Source organism: Gymnoscopelus microlampas, assembly GCF_963454915.1.
Source record: "Gymnoscopelus microlampas genome assembly, chromosome: 2".
NCBI classification, from domain to species: Eukaryota; Metazoa; Chordata; class Actinopteri; order Myctophiformes; family Myctophidae; genus Gymnoscopelus; species Gymnoscopelus microlampas.
Window position 1 is genome coordinate 53,104,566 of NC_139939.1, and position 22,665 is coordinate 53,127,230.

At 43.1% G+C, this 22,665-nt stretch overlaps 1 protein-coding gene across 1 annotated transcript in view; it reads right to left on the reverse strand.

Moving 5' to 3' along the window:
- ern2 (endoplasmic reticulum to nucleus signaling 2) overlaps positions 1-20,966 on the reverse strand; it is a 29,930-nt gene extending 8,964 nt beyond the window's left edge. The window contains exons 1-14 of the mRNA XM_084041958.1: positions 20,615-20,966; positions 19,371-19,488; positions 18,301-18,334; positions 17,894-17,966; positions 14,122-14,194; positions 13,001-13,123; positions 9,153-9,254; positions 8,564-8,623; positions 7,834-8,050; positions 7,348-7,426; positions 6,088-6,238; positions 4,799-4,941; positions 1,119-1,319; positions 5-164 (exon numbers count right to left, since the gene is read on the reverse strand). Coding sequence (XP_083898084.1) covers positions 5-164; positions 1,119-1,319; positions 4,799-4,941; positions 6,088-6,238; positions 7,348-7,426; positions 7,834-8,050; positions 8,564-8,623; positions 9,153-9,254; positions 13,001-13,123; positions 14,122-14,194; positions 17,894-17,966; positions 18,301-18,334; positions 19,371-19,488; positions 20,615-20,674 — 1,594 coding nt within the window. The 5' untranslated portion in view covers positions 20,675-20,966. The remainder of the gene's footprint in view (positions 1-4; positions 165-1,118; positions 1,320-4,798; positions 4,942-6,087; positions 6,239-7,347; positions 7,427-7,833; positions 8,051-8,563; positions 8,624-9,152; positions 9,255-13,000; positions 13,124-14,121; positions 14,195-17,893; positions 17,967-18,300; positions 18,335-19,370; positions 19,489-20,614) is intronic.
- Between the last annotated feature and the right edge of the window lie 1,699 nt (positions 20,967-22,665).

Here is a 22,665-nt window from a genome sequence, read left to right on the forward strand (position 1 = left end):
TCACCACTGGAGACGTTTGTGTCTGACGAGAGCTGTGTGTCTGTTGAAAGGACCGTGTCAGAGGATGGAGAGGTCACGGCCTGCGTGGGAGACTGCATGCGCTGGAGACGAGACTCCAACGCTTCCTCCAGCTGCCTTTGGGCTTTCTGCTGTTGGGCTGCACGCTGTCCAACCACACACACGCACACGCACACACACACACACACACACACACACACACACACACACACACACACACACACACACACACACACACACACACACACACACACACACACACACACACACACGCATGCGCAAACACACAATGAATACTACTAGCTTGTTAACCGTTTGCAGTGGTGGAAAAAGTACAAAAATGTTTTACTCAAGTAAAAGTATCAATACTATAATGTAGAAATACTTAAGTACAAGTAAAAGTCCGGTAATCAAAATTTACTTGAGTAAAAGTACAAAAGTATTGGTATCAAAATATACTTAAAGTTCAAAAGTAAAAGTACTCATTATGCAGAATATCCTGTTTCACAAGTTTTCAAATGTGTAAAATGTATACATATTTTAAAAATAGCAGATCTACAAGCTCACAATGCGTCACACCGCAACGCATCGTGAGCTTGTAGATCGGCTATTTTCAAATAGTCGAAATGTATATAGGGTTGAAGTGGTTAATGAATGTTTTGTAATAATAATCTAAATCTACAAAGTAACTAGTAACTAAAGTTTTCAAATAATTGTAGTGGAGTAAAAGTACAATATTTGCCACTGAGATGTAGTGGAGTAGAAGTAAAAGTACTGAAAATTGGAAATACCCCAGTAAAGTAAAGATGACCTAAAAACTATACTTAAGTACAGTACTTGAGTAAATATACTTTGTTACTTTACATCACTGGCCGGTTGTTAACGGGGATGAAACACTGGGATTTGTATTATTAAAATGTACTTGATGTGACTACCAGTCACCACATGGTGTCGCCAAACAGCAAATCCTACTGAGTTTGACATTAATAATGGCACGCACACACACACACACACACACACACACACACACACACACACACACACACACACACACACACACACACACACACACACACACACACACACACAGAGAGACTCACAGAGGGGTAAGTGAGGGCAAAGGCCAGCCATCCTCCTAGCAGCAGTGTTAGAACAGCCACGGTCAGAGGGTCCTGAGACAGAGAGACAGGCAGCACATTGGACCTCCTCCTCCGGCCCTGACCTTGGGTCCTTCCAGCCACACCGCCTCCATCAGCATCATCATCATCATCATCGCCATGGCTACCAGCGACCGTCTGGAACTAGGTAAAGAACAGGAAGAGAAGTTAGGAGAGTTAAGAAGAAAATTAAGAGTAGAAAAAAAAAAAAAAAAATAGAAACTTTACAGAGTCAGCTTTCAGAGTTTGTTTGGGTAGAAGGTACAATATAATGGGACATTCTGTAAGTGGAGATGACTAGTGGCAGCTGGAGATGGGGCATAAATCTACTGTATGCCCATGGGCCACGTCATTTGGACAACAGCTTAATGCTGACAATCGTAATACTGGGACATTCTGTCATCTCAGGGGGGTGGAGTGCATGATGTATGATGTTTAATTGTCCTGATAACAATTAACATCAATCACAGTTCAATTTGACATCATCCGTGGGGATTTCAACACTCATATTTTTGTATAGAGCACATTTTGAGTCAGAAATGGCTAGATTTAATATAACTTTTTCACAGAAATAGAGAAATGAAAATAGTAGGGTGTTACCAATGATGCTAATTCAGGTTGCATTCCATTCAGGTCAAACAGAGTCAGGGTGCAGTTATAATAGTGTGCATGTTGGCTCACTGGAAACTAGGCTCTGCTAAACTAAATTTCTAAACTAAATTGAACAGAACTAGTTTAGTATTAGTATCATTGGTATTGGTAACACCAGTGTTTACCCTACTACACTTTCATGTCAATGTGGCTGCCATGAAAAAGGTAGCATATATTGGTTATTTTCATGTCTTCTTCTTTTCGATATGTTTCTGATCCTGCACAACACAGGCCATACATCTTATAATGTATCTTATACTCACCATGCGTCTCACTTAGACAGAGAGAACAGTTCCCTCTCTCTGACCATAATTGGTCTTGTTTATGATATTTATGTCCTTGATGACTTAACTCCATCTGGCTGTTATAAATCCTGCTCCATAAATTCAAGAACCAAATGTTTTTAGTCAGTTCTATTTCGATCCTCCCATGTCTTATACTCCTTGGAATAGTGAAAAACATTCATCATTCCTGCCACCTCTCTCTGGACAGAGTGTGTCCCCTTAGACTCACAACAATAAACCAAAGTAAGATTTGCTCCGTGGTTAATCGAGCACGCACACCCATAAAAAGAAATGAATGCAAATGGAAGAGCACACGAAAATGGGAAAGCAAAATGTGTTTCATTTACAGTTTAGAGAATTCATGACGATATCCCTCTAAAGACAGCTTCACATCATTATTTCTCATCCTTTATCAGTTAAAGTCCCACAATCCCAGAATTATTCTCAGAACTACAAAACTGCTGATGTCGAACACAAAGTTAAAAACTGTAGTCTTTTTCTCAGAAAAATGAGATTAGAAATTATTCCTACCGAAACCGAAGGAGATATCACAATGTTATCTCATCATAAACGCCTCTAACTTACATGTATCCCACATAGCACTACTCTACAACTACATAATCAATAGGCTGCCTGCAGCTTCCACTCGTCCATGCTCAGCAACTACAGTATGTACCAATCGCTCTGTTCTTTCTAAAGTCCTAGAAAAACTTTTCTTCTTTTCTTTTACATGGGCTGAAAACATGTTTTTAAACTTTTAAAATATATTAATTCAATATCTGCCAATGTGTGAAGTTATTAAGTGCCCTACCAATTCCCTTATCAATGTGAGTGTGGGTCTGGTTCTGTGTGATGATAATTTCATCACAGACAACCTGGCATGTGGGATGCCTCCCATGATTTTCATGGCTCTATTGTGTTAGCCGGTAATCTTGGCTTTCAGCTGTACACCTAGATTGCTAAACCAGACTCTCAACCTCAGGATGTTCTCAACCACAGCATGCTAGAAGGGGAGAAACACTTTATGATTGACAAGTCCCTGAAGAAAGTGTAGCCGCTGCTGGACCTTGTGGCAGACATCTGAACAAGCCTTGTCAGGTTGTTGTCAGTGCGTCCAGGTATCTGTTAGATTCATCCTGGATCCATGTTCCGGTCATGGATAACCACTGGTGTGTGGTCTCCAATGCATTTAGAGTTTAACCCATTGAGACCTGAAGCCGATTCTACATGTCTCCTAAATCTCAACAGTTATCTGAAAAACCTGTGTTTCTATATCAGTGGTGCTCAATCTTTTTCATGTCAAGGACCCCCAAAATGATATGTATTTGGCCGCGGAACCCCATCAAAATATTTTGTTCCAGGGACCCCCAGAAGCAAAGATTTGAGTTAAAAATGTTCGCTTTAAAAATATATATATTCAAAGATTTGCACACATTTTCCTGATGTTTCAAAAATAGCAGATATACAAGCTCATAGCGCGGCACTCGGTGCCGCGCTATGAGCTTGTATATCTGCTATTTTTGAATAGCCCAAAGTGTAAAATAATGCTTTTTAGCTCAAATCTAAAAATTACACAGTTCCAGGTCTTAATGGGTTAAGTTCTGGTCATGGATAATCACAGGTGTGTGGTGTGGTCTCCAATGCATTTAGGGTTGAATACCATCTCCTCTCTCTCCTCCTGTTGTCTTGACACTGAGGATGAGGAAGTGTCACACCACTGGACACAGTTCTGGATCTCTGTATACATGAGTCAGACATGAGACCCATGATGGCTGCATCATCAGAAAACGTTCTAATATAATCATAAGGTGCATTCACATCAGATGCAATACAAATGATCACGTCGCTTGAATCACAGGAAACGTGTCTGTTACAATGTGTCACAATGTGGCATTAACACCGGAAAGGTTATTTTTGCTGAAGTGGAACATTTTTCAACTTGTGTGATTTGCAGTGGTGTAAAGTAACTAAGTACATTTACTCGAGTACTGTACTTAAGTACAATTTTGAGGTACTTTACTGGAGTATTTCCAATGTTATTTTCCAATACTTTTACATCTACTCCACTACATCTCAGAGGCAAATATTGCACTTTTACTCCACTACAATTATTTGAAAACTTAAATAACTAGTTACTTTGCAGATATAAATTATTATATTATAAAACATACATTAACCACTTTAGCCCTGTCTTATACCTAGGCTATTTGAAAATAGCCGATCTACAAGCTCAGTTGTGAGCATGTAGATCTGCCATTTTCAAACATTTTTGTACTTTTACTTTTTGGTACTTTAAGTATATCTCGATGCCAATGCTTTTGTACTTTTACTCAAGTAACATTTTGAACACAGGCCTATAACTTGTTGTATTTTTATATTGCAGTATTGATACTTTTACTTAAGTAAAATGTTTTTGTACTTTTTCCACCACTGCATAAGACCCATGATGGCCGCATCATCAGAAAACGTTCTAATATAATCATAAGGTGCATTCACATCAGATGCAATGAAAATAATCACGTCGCTTGAATCACAGGAAATGTTGTCTGTGGCATTTACACCGGAAGCGCTATTTTTGGCTGAATTGGAACATTTTTCAACTTGTGTGATTTGGCGATACTTCAGGCGTACACATCTTGTCTCTTTACATGTCATAAGAGATTATATATTTCAAGGAGTGTTACTCACATGGTGCTGGTCGTAGCGGGCAGCGGGGGTGACGGGGGAAGCAGGGGTTCGAGGAGGGATGACGGCTTCACCAGATCGCTGGAGGTTAGCCGGGAACTCCCTCAGCATGGTGGTGTGGGCTAGCGGAGGCAGCTCATGATGGCCTGTTACACACACAAACAATGACATACATTTATAGATTATAGTTTACATCCATAGTTATAGTAAGATGATGGCCAGAAGTTGGAGTGGTTGTTTAATTATGAGGTTCATGTCCGGTCTCCTGTTAAGGTGTGAGGTAACAGGCCCAATGCTGTATTTTAAGTTGTATTTATGTAATCTGCCATGTACAGTATGAAGCTTTAGTGTCTTAGTTTGTTATTCGTTTGATCATTGTTTGTGGATTATCATTCATGACGGTTCATTGTTCATGTCAAATGAAATGTAAAAGTGTCCTGTAAGTCCATATGGGCTTTAAGATGTGTGTTTTAATTGAAATTGGACAACTTGCTTTTTCAAAGTAAGGTGTCTCCAGCTCTGCCACAGGTCCTGTGTAGTTTTATTTGCACCACTCTTGACTGTGTTAGCTTTCTGGAGTATTAACCAAAACTGCCCTCTCAGAGCACCCTGGTGTTCTATGCCATTTGATGGCGCTGTAACTGTAGGTTCACAGAACTTCACACTAGACACTGGAGTATTATTAGTGCCGATTGTCAGAATCAACACGCAGATTGGCGACTCCAGTCGCCAATCTGCAATTGGGCTTAACATTCTCGCGAGTGAGAATAAAACGTTCGTCTTTTTGTTACCACTCTGTCTGGGCGTCCTCTCTCTTGTTACCTCTTGTGGACCTCTGTTCGATTTTTGGAGTCTGAACCTTCGCCTGTGACCTTGACCTTTTTGCCAGTTTACTTGCCGGTGTTTTGGATTACACCTGTTAATGAAGCCCCTTACCTTCTTCTCTACACGGGGGTTCATTTACTCAGCCCTTTGTGTCATGAGGTTTTCATTACCAAACTATTGAGACACAGTCAATGCAACTTCCAGGGGAATTGATCCCAACCAATAGCCTTGAATCCCTAGAGTTTGGGTTTGTCAGGGTGTGTGTGTGTGTGTGTGTGTGTGTGTGTGTGTGTGTGTGTGTGTGTGTGTGTGTGTGTGTGTGTGTGTGTGTGTGTGTGTGTGTGTGTGTGTGTGTGTGTGCGTGCGTGCGTGCGTGCGTGCGTGCGTGCGTGCGTGCGTGCGTGCGTGCGTGCGTGCGTGCGTGCGTGCGTGCGTGCGTGCGTGCGTGCGTGCGTGTGTGTGTGTACCAATGAGCAGCCAGTGGTTCTGCAGGCTGTTTGTGCTGCCTGGAGGGTAGCGTACATCAGTGGAGGGCGTGATCTCACACTCTCCTCTCTCTCGGACTGTGACTCCCGCTGTCATCGGACCTTCGATGCGCGCCAGCGTCAGCCCCCGAGGCTGCATGGGGAGAGACAACCAACCAGTAACATACACCGGTCCACATTTTGAAGCCATCTATTATCATGGTGTAACTCAACACTTTTATATATGTATAATTGACCTTGTGTGTTAGAAACCTGGCTTTGATATTTCTAGGTAAGGCAGTGAATAGGCTCTATGCACAGCACCCATATTGAAACAAGATTGGGCCTCTTCCTTACTTCCTTCACAGGTGTTACCATGATACTAATGAAGGCTCTGTTCCATTGTGTGTAGCACAGTGGTTCTCAAACTTCAAGGACCCCCATAACTCTGAAGAGTGTACAAATGGAACCAAATGGACCCTTATGGGTCCATTTGGTTCCATTTGTGCACCCTCAGAGTTCCACACGCGTAAGAGGCAATGAGGGTCCCTGGACCACACTTTGAGACCCACTGGTGTAGCAGAGTGTTTCCAGTGAGCCAACATGCACAATATCGGCACCCTGACTGTTTGACCAGAATGGAACAGAGCCTTAATTAGTATTGATAACACCTGTGAAGGAAGTAAGAAGAGGCCCAATTTCTTTCCAATACGGCTGCTGTGCATACAGCCTATTGTGTGCAGAATGGATACCCTGTTATCATGTCTATATAGAGCGGTACCGAAGTCCTGACGTCACTCGTTCATCCCCTGGGTCACAGAAGTAATTTCTCTATGGAGAATAACATTGGGTTATCTTAGAATCGTCTAGTATAAGAATTGTGGTCCAAAAATTAACAAATTATCCCGGCGCTATCGTCAGGGAGGTGGCTCTGTATCGTTTACGATAGTCAGTCACTGATATTTGATACAGTCTGTTTCTGGCGAAAGTTTCAATAATTCGGCGGCGGTAACATTAGCGTTTTCTCGGCGTCAGTTAATGCTTCACATCCATAAGAGTCAAACCGCTTTGCTCATTTGTTTATTTTTGAAACACAGTTCTTATTTGACGCAATATTAAATCTATGTCTATGGGAATTCAGAACGGGGAGAAAAGAAACGTGACCCCGGTAGGATGCGTAAATTACATCAGACTTCGGTGCTCTATTATAGTTATGTGAGCTGACTCATAGATTAAAAAGCAACACGTGGTCTTTGTACTCACCACCAGTGACACACCGTGGTGGACCAGTGAGGTAGAGGCATACAGATGGGAGTCCAGTTTGCCAACGTAAAGAGTGGGACTATAGAGCAAACGAGATTAGTATCACTGTAATCAATCAAAGACCATCACCGGCATCATCACCAGAGTGTGTATACGTGTGTGTGTGTGTGTGTGTGTGTGTGTGTGTGTGTGTGTGTGTGTGTGTGTGTATGTGTGTGATTACCAGTGTGTGCGTGTGGTGTGCGTGCGTCAGTGTTGATTTCATTGACTAAAACTAGTCGACTATAATCTTATGATATTTAGTCGACTAAAACTAGACAAAAACTAAAACATTTCAGATGACAAATGGAATTTTATTCAAAAGCCTATGACTAAAACTAAATCAAAAATTACTGTCAAAATCAACACTGGTGCGTGCCTGCGTGCCTGCGTGCCTGCGTGCGTGTGAATGCGTCTGTGTGCGTGTGTGAACAATTCTCCTCTTACACAAGTTGGGCTTGTGCGCTGGCCTGCTCCTTCACAAACTGGTAGCTCCATTTGAGGGTGGAGTGTGCGTCTGCCTGCTCATTGGCCGAGGCGAAGGTGAGGAAGCGCAGGGTCTCCATGGCCAGCGACAGGTGAGGGGCGTGTCTCAGTGAGTCCCCGGTGTACAGGTAGACCCCAACCACAGGAGAGCCGTAGTTCTGACTCCACAGGACATCACCTGGAAAACAAACACACACGCAACAAACACACGCAAGCACACACGCCCATGTCAGTTATTATGCTGTATAGTGTATGGGGAAGAAGGCCATGTTAGTAATACACATTAGCATTCACATACACACACACACACACACACACACACACACACACACACACACACACACACACGCAACCATGACCATCACTTATGACTTTAAATGCACACACACACATTTGTATTACTATACTGAGGACATCAACATCAACATTTAGGATGGCAATTTTATAAATAACCTTTTCACCTTTATTGCCATTTGTAACACTAACTCTGAAGCCTGAGAAATATACTTAGTCGTGCAGTTAGTGTCATGCACCAAAGATAGACGATTATATATGCAAGATTTTCTAGTAGGGTCGGCCTCGAACCCGGGTATATGGTACGTGCACCAACTGGCTGCTGAGCCACCTGGCTGGCACCCATACATTCACACACCTAAAACAAGACAAAGACAAACTGTGGACACTTCCCTACCCGTCTCTCTGTCCACCGTCACAACCAGACCGTCACCACTGGACACCAGGTGAGCCATCTCTGTAGGAGAGGTTAAAGGTTAACACACACATGTGCAAAGTGGGACCTGTGGCTCACAGGGAGGGGGAGGGAGGGAGGGGGGGACAATTGTAAAGGAGATTGGGAACATTTTAACAATAGCGCGGCGCGCTATGAGCTTGTATATCTGCTATTTTTGAATAGCCCAAAGTGTAAAATAATGCTTTTTAGCTCAAATCTAAAAATGACATAGTTCCAGGTCTTAATGGGTTACGTTCAATTCAAACTAAATTCATAAGCTTATTTTTACTCTAAAAAAAATTACAAATATTTCAAGGTTGACCACAATGGATAGTGGCTAGTCTGGTAAACCATCCTGGTCGCGTGAATTCACATTATCATGTGTCTTCTGCAGACCGGTCTGGCCCCAAGCGCTGGGTGGGCGTTTTGTAGAAACCAAACGGTTGAAGAGCCAATCAGCCGGGATGGTTTCCCAGGCTAGGGGGCTGCAGTCAGAGGCTATGGCTATGTGGGGTCCATGGCATAAAGACTATCCAATTATTCCACGTACTGTAGTCTTGTTTCTCATCATACGGGGGAGCAGAGTAGTCATTGTATGTGGCGTTCCATCGCAGCTCCTGTGTTTTGGTGTCGAACATGGTGATCATGTATTCTGGAACACAAACAGACAGACATACATAAACATCACATCACATCAGAACGTATTAATACATTGACTGCCAGAGTTTATTCATAATGTACTCACTCCCTTGCCAGCGATTTGCGTGTTTTTTTGTTTTGTTATTTTGTTATTTAAATTAATTTAAGTTTGTCTGGCTGCGGTTTTAAACACATACAACAGATCGAACAGCAGAGAGCAGCACATAGACCTCTTGATCACTCGCTCACTCGCTCGACACCCCCCAAACAAGCTCAAACAGTCCATACGCCATAACCGGATGTGACGTTTTCGCAGATCGCCGATCGGGCTTCAGACCGTTGGAATACACGACGACGATAACTGTTCGTCATCCAGACTAAAGAAAATAGAACTAGAGCTCTCCTTTCGTTTTTTATACCGTGTGAAAAAACGTGTTTTGGCCTAAAGAGCGCATTTTTCAAGCTAAAACCGGAAACCGGAAACGGAAATCGCTGAAATTGCTTCCGGGTGAAGCGGAGGTGAGTGGAAAAAAAAACTGATCTCGGAATGTAAATAAAACAGCGTGATCGTCTATTAACCAAATTAAACAATAGGACGCAGATCTGCGTTGTGACATATTCTGGCAGCCCACGGTTTTATTTAATAGGACGCAGATCTGCGTCCATGGCAGCTTATGTGTTAAGTGTGGCTGCTTCCTTTTTTTCTTTCTTTTTCACCAATCATTTTTTACCCCATTTTTCTCCCCAATTTAGTTGTTATGCCAATTAATTCCTCCCAACTGTCACTGCTATTGTATCCTACTGACTCGCCTGCTAGTGGGGAGCCCCCACCAGGAGGACGTAAGGCCTTCGTCCTACTCTTCCCGCCCAACACTCCCTGCTGACAGGTGCCACCCCAGCCCGTAGGAATACATGTAGTGACAAATATCACCCTCCCCGCCCGGCCGGCCGGCTTCCCTCCCCCGAACACGGGCCAATTGTGTTCGTATAGACGCCCGACAAAGCCGGATGCACCACGGTGGATTCGAACCCACAACCTCGGTGGCGGTGGGGGACTTTACCACCCCTTGTGTGGCTGCTTCCTAATGGTTCAAAATGCCCACTTTAGACTACCGACTACAAGCATATAGCTGACGCATCACGACTCAATTAGACTCTTGGAACTAGTTAATCTTTTAACTGTTTACTGAAGGGAGGGCATTGTCTACTGCCAAAGCTAAAATTAAACATATTAACATGTTACCCAGACGGAGGGAAGCAAATGCTTGAGCTAGTTAATAGATACATCAAGACCACTTGGGCAATATAACCAAAGAAGTGACTGAAAAGCAATAATACAGAATAAGAAATCATATCAACGAATATCAAACATCTTCTACTACCGGAATGGCATCATATGAAACACCATGTTATGAAATTGGCAATCTGGGAACCCATCGCCAAATAAAAAGGAAAAACAGCGCCCTCTGCTGTTTTTTACTCTTTCACTTGGCTCTGGGAGGAGCTCAACATAGCACCCGTGCGCAAGGAAACCGGGGTTTTTGGTCTACCCTCAGCGCTCCACTTCCGGTGGTGCACTTATGTTTTCATTCCCACTAACAATAATTCTACACGGAACACTAACACCACTTCTCCCAGAGAACATGGATCGTTTTGCTTATAAGCCCACTTGTTTCTATGATGAAAGAGCAAGTTAAAATGTGAATATCTTTCCGTGGTTTTGTCTGCTCCGAGGACGCTATTGTTAAATGAGTTTCGGTTTGTTTTCAGTGGGAAGCGAGAGCACAGACAGTAAATCCCGCCCACTACATTTGATTGGGTAAAGCGCGGCCTGCTTCCTGATCTGAAGGCACGCCCACTTGGAGGTGCGTACGCCAGGCACGCCGGAAGGGGTTAAATAGTGGGGGGACAGTGATGACGTCATAGCGGGGCGTGGCCAAGTGGCGACGTCACGACTCCCCCCCGCCCCCCCCCCCCCCCCCACCCACTGCGTCGCGGGCATGTACGCGCTTAATTAATTCATAAATGACCATAAAACAACATTAACAGCACTCTACCCATCCTTCAGTGTGTCCCATCCTCAAATGTTTTACTTAAGTAAAAGTATCAATGCAATGTAGAATTAAAAAATCACACCCTGTGTGAAGGTAGCGGCGCCTTTGATACATTTTGTCATCGATATGTGTTTATAATGTGTTTATAGCCATGTGTCACGTGAAGCTTGACCAATCACTTTGTTGACGGGTCTGACCAATCAGAACGTTGACGGGTCTGACCAATCAGAACGTTGACGGTGAACATGAACAAAGTCACGTATAGAGCAGGATCCGCTCTATAGCTAAAGGTATAGAGCGTTGGCGGGTCTGACCAATCAGAACGTTGACGGGTCTGACCAATCAGAACGTTGACGGTGAACACGGACAAAGTCAGGTATAGAGCAGGATCCGCTCTATACCTAAAGGTATAGAGCCTAAAGGTATAGAGCGTTGGCGGGTCTGACCAATCAGAGCGTTGACGGGTCTGACCAATCAGAACCTTGGCGAGCCTGACCAATCAGAACGTTGACGGACCTGACCAATCAGAACCTTGGCGAGCCTGACCAATCAGAACGTTGACGGACCTGACCAATCAGAACCTTGGCGAGCCTGACCAATCAGAACGTTGACGGACCTGACCAATCAGAACCTTGGCGAGCCTGACCAATCAGAACGTTGACGCAAAAGCCAGGTATAGAGGGCTAATATCCGCTCTATACCTAAAGGTATAGAGCGGCTAGCGCCGCTAAAAATGTAGAGTACTTTTACACTACATAGACAAATATTGTACTTTTACTCCACTACAATTATTTGATAACTTTATTTACTATAGTTACTTCGTAGATTTTGATTATTATTACAAAACCACTTATACATATACTTTGGCAATTTGAAAATAGCAGATTTGCGACGCGTTGTGAGCTTGTAGATCTGCTATTTTCAAAGAATTTTTATACATTTTACACATTTGAAAACTTGTGAAATGGGACCCTCTGCATAATGATTACTTTTACTTTTGGTACTTTAAATACATTTTGATACCAATACTTTTCTACTTTTACTCAAGTACATTTTGAATACCTTACTTTTACTTAACAGAGTATTTACGTAACAGAGTATTTTTACATCACAGAATTGATACTTTTGTTTAAGTAAAAAATGTGAGTACTTTTTCCACCACTGGTATTCAGTGCATGCAGTGAGTGACTGTTAGTGCACACAGGACGAGGGAGTCCAGGGACACAGCATAGCGACCCTTCATTTAAATAAGGGCAGACGGCAAAGCCAAAACCTGCAGAACATGTTTAGCACATGCCACAGAGATCACGACTTGTTTATTAGAGGCAATTAGCATGTCTGGCTGGGGCCGCTTGACAATGGGAACGGTGGGGTGGGCGGAGGCAAAAAAAAAGACGATTTTCCTTTTTTTTTAATATATATTTATAAAAAAAGAAGTGGATAGCTGAAAAGTGGGGGGACATTAAGGACCGCGGGACCCCCCTCCGGCGTCTATGGCGTACGCGTTATGACGAACCCCCCTGACAGATTCAAGCGGAGAGATTATGAAATTGGTGATGAGAGGCCGTATGGTTGTTTGTGCGTGTGTGTTTGTGCATCCGTGCATCCGTGCATCCGCGCGTGCGCGTGTGTGTGTGTGCGTGCGTGCGTGTGTGCGTGCGTGCGTGCGTGCGTGCGTGCGTGCGTGCGTGCGTGCGTGCATTACCTGTGCGACCGATGTAGAGCAGAGGGGTGTTGGGGCAGATGGATTCAGAGGAGGATGTGGTTAAACTGGTCTGCTTCTCACCTGTTTCAGGATCCACTACAAACCACACATCCTGTTTCTTGCCTGCAAACATAAACACACGCATCGCTAATAAAGATATATACAGTAGGTGAAATACTCTGACCAGGGATGTCAAACTGGCAGTCTGGGGGCCACAGCCAGCAGACAGATGATTTTGAGAAAAAGCAAAAGATACGGCCATTTATGCATGCAGGCTGTTGCAAAGATATACAACACAATGAGACGTCACACTGAGAAAAACATGATAACTGTCGTAGGACGCAGAACACAAAAGTTAAACAAACTTGAATCAGCGCGGAAAAAACAGCAACTTCTATTCACCAAAAGTAGATCATCTCTGTGCAAGCTTTCTCTGTAATGAACATGAATAAACCTAAAGTGTGCTGATGACACAAAGACGTCTAAAAATGTAATTAAACTGCCGTTCACAGGCAAGTGAAACATGTGTGAGCAAAATGCATTATGATGTACTGAGTGTTGGATTTCCTTTCTTATTATGAAGAATAAGAAACACACATTTGTCATGTGAAACCTTTTGTAGACACAGCAGGAACAGTATTCTGCATTTATCTCTCTGCTCGATTTCAAACGGTTTATTAATAGAAGATGGTGGGCCTCCTAAAACTAAAATAGCATCGTCTTTTCATCTCTCATCATCACAAATGTCTTGTAGCCTGTGTGACTGTAATACACATTCATGAAATTTGTAAACAGAGACACTGTAGTTATAGCAGAGAATGAGACAGCAGCCTGAAAAAACAAAGGCAGTGACAGCTGTGGGAGTATATGCGTGTGTCTGAACGTGCGCGCAAAACGGGTGCGCCCACATGAAGTCACATTTTGCCCCCCATGACCTGAAATCTGCCAACATATGAAAACATGCAAGGACATACACGCACACACACATGCATAAACATACACGCACACACACATGCATAAACACACACACACACACACACACACACACACACACACACACACACACACACACACACACACACACACACACACACACACACACACACACACACACGTCTCACCAGTATACAGTATGCCATCAGAGCTCTTGCAGGGAGCTGATTGGACCAACTCTGGGATGGTAAAAGGCAGTTTCTGTAAATGCACAGCAATGTTATAAATCACAAGGACACACACACATGCAAGTGTGCAGGCACGCATACATGCAGACATATACATTAACTTACATGTATTTAGGCTTGTCACAATTATTACATAATCGTCTAATCGCGATTATTTGAGATAATCGCAATTATTTGAGATTATTCAGCATAATCGCCATAATCGCTTCCATGTAAAAAAAAATAAGTCATGCATTTTCAAATATTAAAAAGCAGATCTACAAGCTTAGGGACGAGTCGAAATTTAGGAAAGGGGGGGTATGGAGGAAAATGGGGGAGGGTCATGCCATTTTAAATTTAGTCCGAGGGAGGGTCAACTAATTTTACTTTGAGTCCAAGGGAGGGTCATGCATTTTTAAATTAATAAAATAGTCCGGGTTTTTATATATTTGTTTTTACTACAGTTTTTCTGAATTCAGGAGAACTGTGATCAACACAACATCATCTACCCCTCCGTTTTCTCCCCAATGGTACTTCCCAAAAGGTGCCCTCTCCAGACCATGAATGTAGCATTTATTATGGTGAAAAATAAATGGTGAAAAAAACGCAATGCCCTCCTCCAAGGCTAAGAACATTGCCCTAACTCTCTAAACGCGCATCTCCAGTAAAGCTTGAGTATACTAATTGAGCGCTGTGTCACGCACATAATCATAGCCGATCTACAAGCTCACAACACGTCCCAGCGCGACGCAGTTTGTGAGCTTGTAGATCGGCTATTTTCGGTACGCGATACAGCGCGCAACAAAGTGTCCAACCGAAACCTATAACCCTGCCGGGCGCACGCACTCACATGTCCATTGTCCATTCAACAAGAGCAGCAGACGCACACAGAGAAGCGCAGACAATCAGTGATCCGTCTTAATTTGAGACAGATAGCCTACAGTAGGTATTTGTGGACGAAAAATAATTATACTGTTCATATCCTCTCTCTCTCTCTCGCTCTTTATCTAATATAGCCTTAGATAAAATCTCTCGTAGATGTATTTCATCGATTTTAAGTAACATGTTGTATCTCTACGAGTCTTATCTACCTACCACCCCCCAGATTGCTGTGAAATGTCAGCTTCAAAGACCGTACTTCTCCAAACATGTACAAATGCTAAATATAAGGTGCAATACCCGCTTGCCCCAAATGTTAACTCGGTGTAAGGCGTGTTTGTGCAATGTATTAGTCCATATCTTTCAATAAATAAGTGTTTTGATCCCGCCTGTGGCCAATTCTGTCGGAGGTTCCCAATGGGCGGTGGTACTGGTGACGGGGCGCATCTGGTGAAATCCAGAATTACACTCAATGTAAACAGAAAGTAAACGAGGGGGGAAATGGCGTTCGGCAACAAACGGGAATAAAACACTTCTTCATGGGAAAATATGGACTTATACATTACACAAACACAACGGACACCGAGTTAACATTTGGGGAAAGCGGGTAAGCACCTTATATTTAGCATTTGTACATGTTTGGAGAAGTACGGGCTTTGAAGCTGACATTTCGGCGCCAGCAATACTGTAGGTGCCCTTTTGAAATTCCAGCCCCTGCCTCTCCAAATCTCTCTGCACGTCTCTGTACACATCACATGTGCAGATTGTGCACTCCAGGCACCTGCCTCTCATTATACCGCGCTTGCCTTTCATATTTGTTTTTAATACAGCAAGTGTTCTCTATTGATGATGCGCAGTGTTGCTATGCTCATTTGGGAAGTGCTTGCACTGTATTTTAATGATGTGACGCGCACGTCGCTTAACACCTATATAGGTCACACAATGGACACTTGATATGCACAGGCTAATTCCTATGTTAATGTACCTGGCGTGAGTCGGTAGCCTTTGTAAACTTTGTTGAAGTGTGAATTTAAAGTAGTTTTAAATCTATGCGTGTGCCTGCGCGTGCTCCTGGTCAAATAGGCCATCTAGTGAGCATTGCACCCCTGATGATGCGTCTCAAGCAGCGCTACTTTGAAGAACGTAGTCACTTCCATGGCCAGACGGGCGGTGCTAAATTCAACTCTTTCTGACAACTTGGTCCTTCCATCAGCACGGGTAGCTTATGTGTAAATCGTCGGACTCTGAATCCGTGCGTTCCATAGTCTGCGGGATCGAATCCCACTACAGTTAATAATTTTCCGCGAAGCAACGTTACTTCTTACGGTCAATTTATTTACTCGAAGTTAAGGTTAGGAATAAGATGAATGTATAATAGACATAATTTTACTGAGGTAAATGTCATTGATATTTTTAGGGGAGGGTCATTCGTTTTTTTTTAATCACTTGGGGAGGGTCATTGATTTTTTTTCCCATTCAGAGGGAGGGTCATGGCATTTTAAATTAGGGCACATATATTTCCTCCATACCCCCCCTTCTGTAAATTTCGACTGGTCCCTTACAACATCCCACTGAGCATTTTTCAGGCTATTAGACGTCTAAAATGCGTCTAAGGGCTAGGCTAAAACGGGGTTATAATTGGTCTAACAGTGAACGTTTTTTAGCGGTCTAGGCTAAGCCTAGACGTTGATTAGCTGTTTTTTAAGCATCTATTTATAGACTGTCTATATTATAGCCGTTGAAATGATGTCTATAATATAGACGTCTATATACAGACGCTTAAAAAACTGCTAATCAACGTCTAGGCTAAGCCTAGACCGCTAAAAAACTTTCACTGTTAGACCAATGATAACCCCGTTTTAGACGGAGGTCTAATAGCCTAATAGACTATGGCTCAGTGGGATGTCACTTCGTGATGCACTGTAAGTTTGTAGATCAGCTATTTCTGCTTTTTAATATTTGCAGAAAGTATCAAATTATTAAATACGTCAATCATTTCTTTGCTTATTTACGTTATTTGTCATATCTGCCCTGTGTACGTTTTTATTATGAAGCCTATGTTCCAGTGTTCAATGCCCAAAACACAATTAAATCGCTAATCGCAATTATTTGTATGACAATTAATCGTCAAGTAAAATGTCATAATCGTGACAGCCCTACATGTATTTCATGTATATTATATATTTGGTTGGTTGGATCATTTTGTATCCAGAATGCAGAATCCAGAAGGTTTTGTGATAAAGAAGTTGTAGACCAGGGGTCTTCAACGTTTTCAGACCAAGGACCCCCTAGCTGAGAGAGAGATGAAGCAGGGACCCCCATATTGTATAAAATTGTGTTTCAGATTCAACTTTTTTGGTTTACGTGGTCTGCTCTTTTTTATCTCTACACCTATACTTCTTTGCCAAAAATAGCCGATCTACAAGCTCACAACGCGAGGCGTTGTGACCCCGTTAGGGTCCATTTCAGAGTTAAATGAACATTGATTTTACAGTATAAATTGGGGTCCCAGAGATAGAAATGCCATTGAATGGGGGTTCGTAGTTTAATGCATGTCAAACTGGGGGTACTTGAAATTTAAATGGTTGAGAATCACTGCTATGGCCGTAGAAATCCTCTCTTCTGGGGGTCCCTGACATGCATTTTCAAATGGGGTCCCCGGGCTAATAAGTGCCAATTTGGGGGTCCCTGACATGAAAAAGTTTGAGAACAACTAGTGTTAGCTTGCCGAAAATAACAGATTTACAAGCTAGCATGTGTTGTTGTTTGTTACCTTGTAGATTCGTTATATTTGGTAAGCCCCCACCCTTGCGTGATGGAGGATAAATGAAGCGTTAATAACCACTGATCTCACCATTAAGCCTTCCTTGTGTTTGCCACCCAGGACGTACAGGCTGCCATCGTTGGGGTCCGGGAGGAAACCTGGTCTGCAGAATGCAAGTCATACATGTCAGTTCACAGGAGGTGGAAAAAGTATATATATTTTTTTACTGAAGTAAAAGTATCAATACTGCAATGTAGAAATACTCTGTTACAAGTAAAAGACCGGAATTAAAAATGTACTTGAGTAAAAGTACAAAAGCATGGTATCAAAATGTACTTAAAGTACCAAAAGTAGAAAGTACTCATTATGCAGAAGGTCCCATTTCACAACTTGTACAAATGTATAAAAATGTTTCGAAAATAGCAGATCTACAAGCTCACAATGCAACGCATTGTGAGCTGCATGTGTGAGCTGCATAATGTATATGATTTACTCACTCGGTGAGGTAGACAGGTACTTGGATAATGGGGTCTGAAAGAAACGTACAGACAAAATTATATTGTTATAATTATGTGTGTCTTTTATGTCCCGTCCCCCCCCCTAACTGGTTGAGTCATGATGCCTGGGCCTGTTTATGGTCCAGGTTTCTTCCCGTTAAAGGGGAGTTTTTCCTTGCTCATGGGGTCATGTTGAGTCTCTGTAGAGCAGTGGCAGTGGGACCCTAGAAATTGTTTTGGGGGTCCCCAGATGATTAGCTAAATGTGCAACATTGTTTTCTCACTCGACAGTAAACAAACCAACATACAGTATAAGTGTATACATGGTATCTGCACATTTCTAAAGTTACAATTTAATGACCTTTTAAGACCTTTTTAATACCAAATTGGCCAAATTGTCAAATATTACGTGAGAAAGAGACACAGTGTGAAAACACTGCAGTCGCAGTGCGAGGTCGTTCTGAGCATGTAGTTTGGCTATTTTCACAATATTAATCTGTGGAACCGAGTCAAACTAAACGTAATGCCTACAATGCCAAATGCTTTTCAGGGTGGGGGGGTCCCCCTCCCCAGTTCAAATATTATGATCATTTTGGGGGGCCATGATGACCTGAAGAGTTTGGGAACCCTTGCTGTAGCGCAGGGGTCTTCAACGTTTTCAGGCCAAGGACCCCCTAGCTGAGAGAGAGAGATGAAGCAGGGACCCCCTACTTTATATTGTATAAAATTGTGTTTCAGATTAAAGTTTTTTTTTTACTTAGTCTGCTCTTTTTTCCCTCTACACCTATAGCCTCTTTGCTAGCCTCTTTTCTAATGTTCCCCTCAGAAAAGGAATTTTAGGATTCAAGTGGTTAATGTAAAAAAACAAATACTATCACACAAAGATTTGGCGGACCCCCTATAGGAGCTCTGAGGACCCCCCAAGGGGTCCCGGACCCCCTGTTGAAGACCCCTGCTGTAGCGTATAGCCACTCTCCACATGCTCTGCGTGTAAAAGTATCTTGAGATAACTCATGACTTGGCACTACTATGCAAACAAAATGGATTGATTGACGACTGATGATGATAACCTTCTCTGAGAGTCCACTTGATGTCTCCAGACTGCTTGGAGACGGCATGCAGATTACCGTCCAGCGTGGAAATGAAGAGCAGGGACTCTGGCAGAGTGACGGAGCGAACCCCTCCCACCTGAGAGGAGGACAGGAGACAGATCAGAAGAGAAGAGAGAAGAACCCTCATGTCAGCGCTCTGCACTGCCAGGAGACGTCAGGCATCACTGTGTCATGTGTCCTATCATTTCAACAGGCTGTAGATCCGATTTAATATCAGTGTGAAGTGAAGGGATGTCTGTCTGTGTGCTTCTTATTATTGGGTGGGTCGTCTGACAGACCTTCACCCTCCTACGGTTACAGATTGACCAAAATCAAACAGGGTTTTCTTTTAGCAGGATATCCGTGTTGACATGCTCTGAGAGAGAGAGTGTGTGTGTGTGTGTGCGTGTGCGTGTGCGTGTGCGTGTGTGTGTGTGTGTGTGTGTGTGTGTGTGTGTGTGCAGACACACCGCTCCCATATTTACCCACCAAAGGGGTGGCAGCTTGAAACACAGAACTCTATACCCAATGGTACAACAAGGCTACAAGACGTGGCAAACTGCCAGCGAAGACTGCACGCACAGTCTCACACACACGCACACACACACACACACACAGGCACACACACACACACACACACAGGCACGCACACACACACACACACACACACACACACACACACACACACACACAGTAGCTGTCGAGGATTCTCAAAAGATGACAGACTAGTATATTTTACGAGTATATTTTCCAGTTCCACAACATGGCTAACATTTGTACGAATGTACATTTGTACAGACATTCGTACATTCCAATGTACATTTGTACATTCGTACCCAGAAAGTTAATACCCCATGTGTTAATACACACAAATATGTATGTATGTATGTGTGTGTGTGTGTGTGTGTGTGTGTGTGTGTGTGTGTGTGTGTGTGTGTGTACACACACACACACACACACACACACACACACACACACACACACACACACACACACAGGGTATTAACTTTCTGGGTACGATTTGGATAACATGTTGAGCTAAACTGTTTAAACAGCCTATCATATCATAGCAACTTTTTCCAAAAATAGAACCAGCAGTCAGTCAGTGGATACAGTGGATCCCCGCTGCTCTCTCTCTCCCTCCAAGTGCGCACAAATAGACATAAAAACATAAACAACGCAACGGGTTCACACTGTCAACAGTATAATAACGTTTAAGTTACCTTAAATAGTTTCCCTTCCCAAGACAGCAGGAGAAGCAGAGACAGGATCAAAGCCCCCATAACGACCCCCCCCAGAACGGGCTCTTTATTCAGGTGGTCTCTGTGGACAACAGGGCTCTATTGAACAACAACAGAGGTCAGAACTCTCTCTCAGGTTCCAGCGCTCGGCCAACGGTCCCGGATCATGATGGCCATAACGGCTGAAACTCTTTAGAACATTACAACGAGGTTCTTCTCCCGAGGAACGTTGACACTTCTCTAGTGCAAAGAGCACGTTGTTGTAGAGTAATTACACTTTAAAAACACTGGATAATAACACTGGCATTATGGTTACTACTGCACATTTCCGTGTTGGGACGGAACCAGTGATGTCAGGGCAGGGGAGAGACCCTGCTGTCAAACAGACGGAGGTGGGGGCGTTGTCCCTTGTGCTTTGAGTGACAGCACGGTAGACCAATAGCCCTCAAACATGACTGTCATACCATCGCTACTTGTTCCTGTTTTTTTGAAAATGTTACATTTACAACAAGTACATCTATATAAACCTTTACATTTTAAATATAAAGTGCTGACCCCACGGCCACGGATATAACAAGTTAAAGCGCCTGGGTCCAAGTACCCGTATCTTCCGTATTGTTCAATAAAAAAGCTTTTTAATCCGATTGCCAGCCATTTTCTTTGAAATGTCTCCTTATGCTTTCAACAACGCGACCCTATCGGTTAGAAGGTGTATTACACTCTAATACATTATTAGAATAATAAACAATGGCCGCCAATCGGATTGAAATGCTTTTCATTGAAAAATACAAAAGATACAGGTACATAGACCTAGGCGCTTTAACTTGTAACATTTATGGCCATGGGGTAAGCACTTTATATTTGAAATTTGAACGTTTATGTAGATGTACTGGTTGTAATTGAAATTTTCAAAAAACACGCCATGACACTTGTGACAGACGAGCGTCATGTGAACCAATAGAAGTCAGGGGGAGGGACCTAGCTGTCAAACAGCCTGAGGGAGGCGGGTCCCCCTGTGCTTTGAGTGATAGGACGGTGGACCAATAGGAAGGAACCAGTGATGTCAGGGGGGCGGAGCGTTCTGCTGTCAAACAGCCGGAGGGGGCGGTGGCTTCCCCGGCTTTTGAGTGACAGACTGGTGGACCAATAGTGGAGAAGATGCAGGAGCAAAATGGGAGGGATGTAGTGGAGAAAAGGCTGGAACACGTGGAACTTGTTAGTTGTTCTTCCTGAACATCACGCAACCATAGAGGCTCTCTGTGAAATAGAAAGTAGTGGAGAGAGTGCATCATTACCTCCCTACTGACTGACTCTCTCTCTCTCTCTCTCTCTCTCTCTCTCTCTCTCTCTCTCTCTCTCTCTCTCTCTCTCTCTCTTTCTCTCTCACGAACACACACACACACACACACACACACACACACACACACACACACACACACACACACACACACACACACACACACACACACACACACACACACACACACACACACAGCTTTATCTCTCTTTATCTCTCTCTCACACACACAGCTTTCTCTCTATCTTTCTCTTTCTCTCACACACACACACACACACACACACACACACACACACACACACACACACACACACACACACACACACACACACACACACACACACACACACTGAAACACTCAAAGATCTTTTTTTTAAAGGGGAAAACAATTAAAACTTAACATTAATGGAGAAATCTGTCATTGAAAAAGGGGTGGGGGTGGAGTAATTCCATAGACTGTGTTTGCTCATTACTCATCCCCTATAATTACCATATTATCTTCCACATTTCTTCTTCTGACAGCAACAAAGAGAATGGAAAAAAAGAGATCCAGATGCTAACATCAGCAGTTATCCGTTGGCAAGGAAGTCTAACTGTAATTTGGAAATTTACAGTTGGAAATAAAAATAAACAAGTAATGTTCATAAACCTAACAAGTCATTTGAGAACATATAGCTAGGACATTCTCAACCCGATGTCTGGATTGTAACAACCAAGTGCAAAACGTTGAGAGACC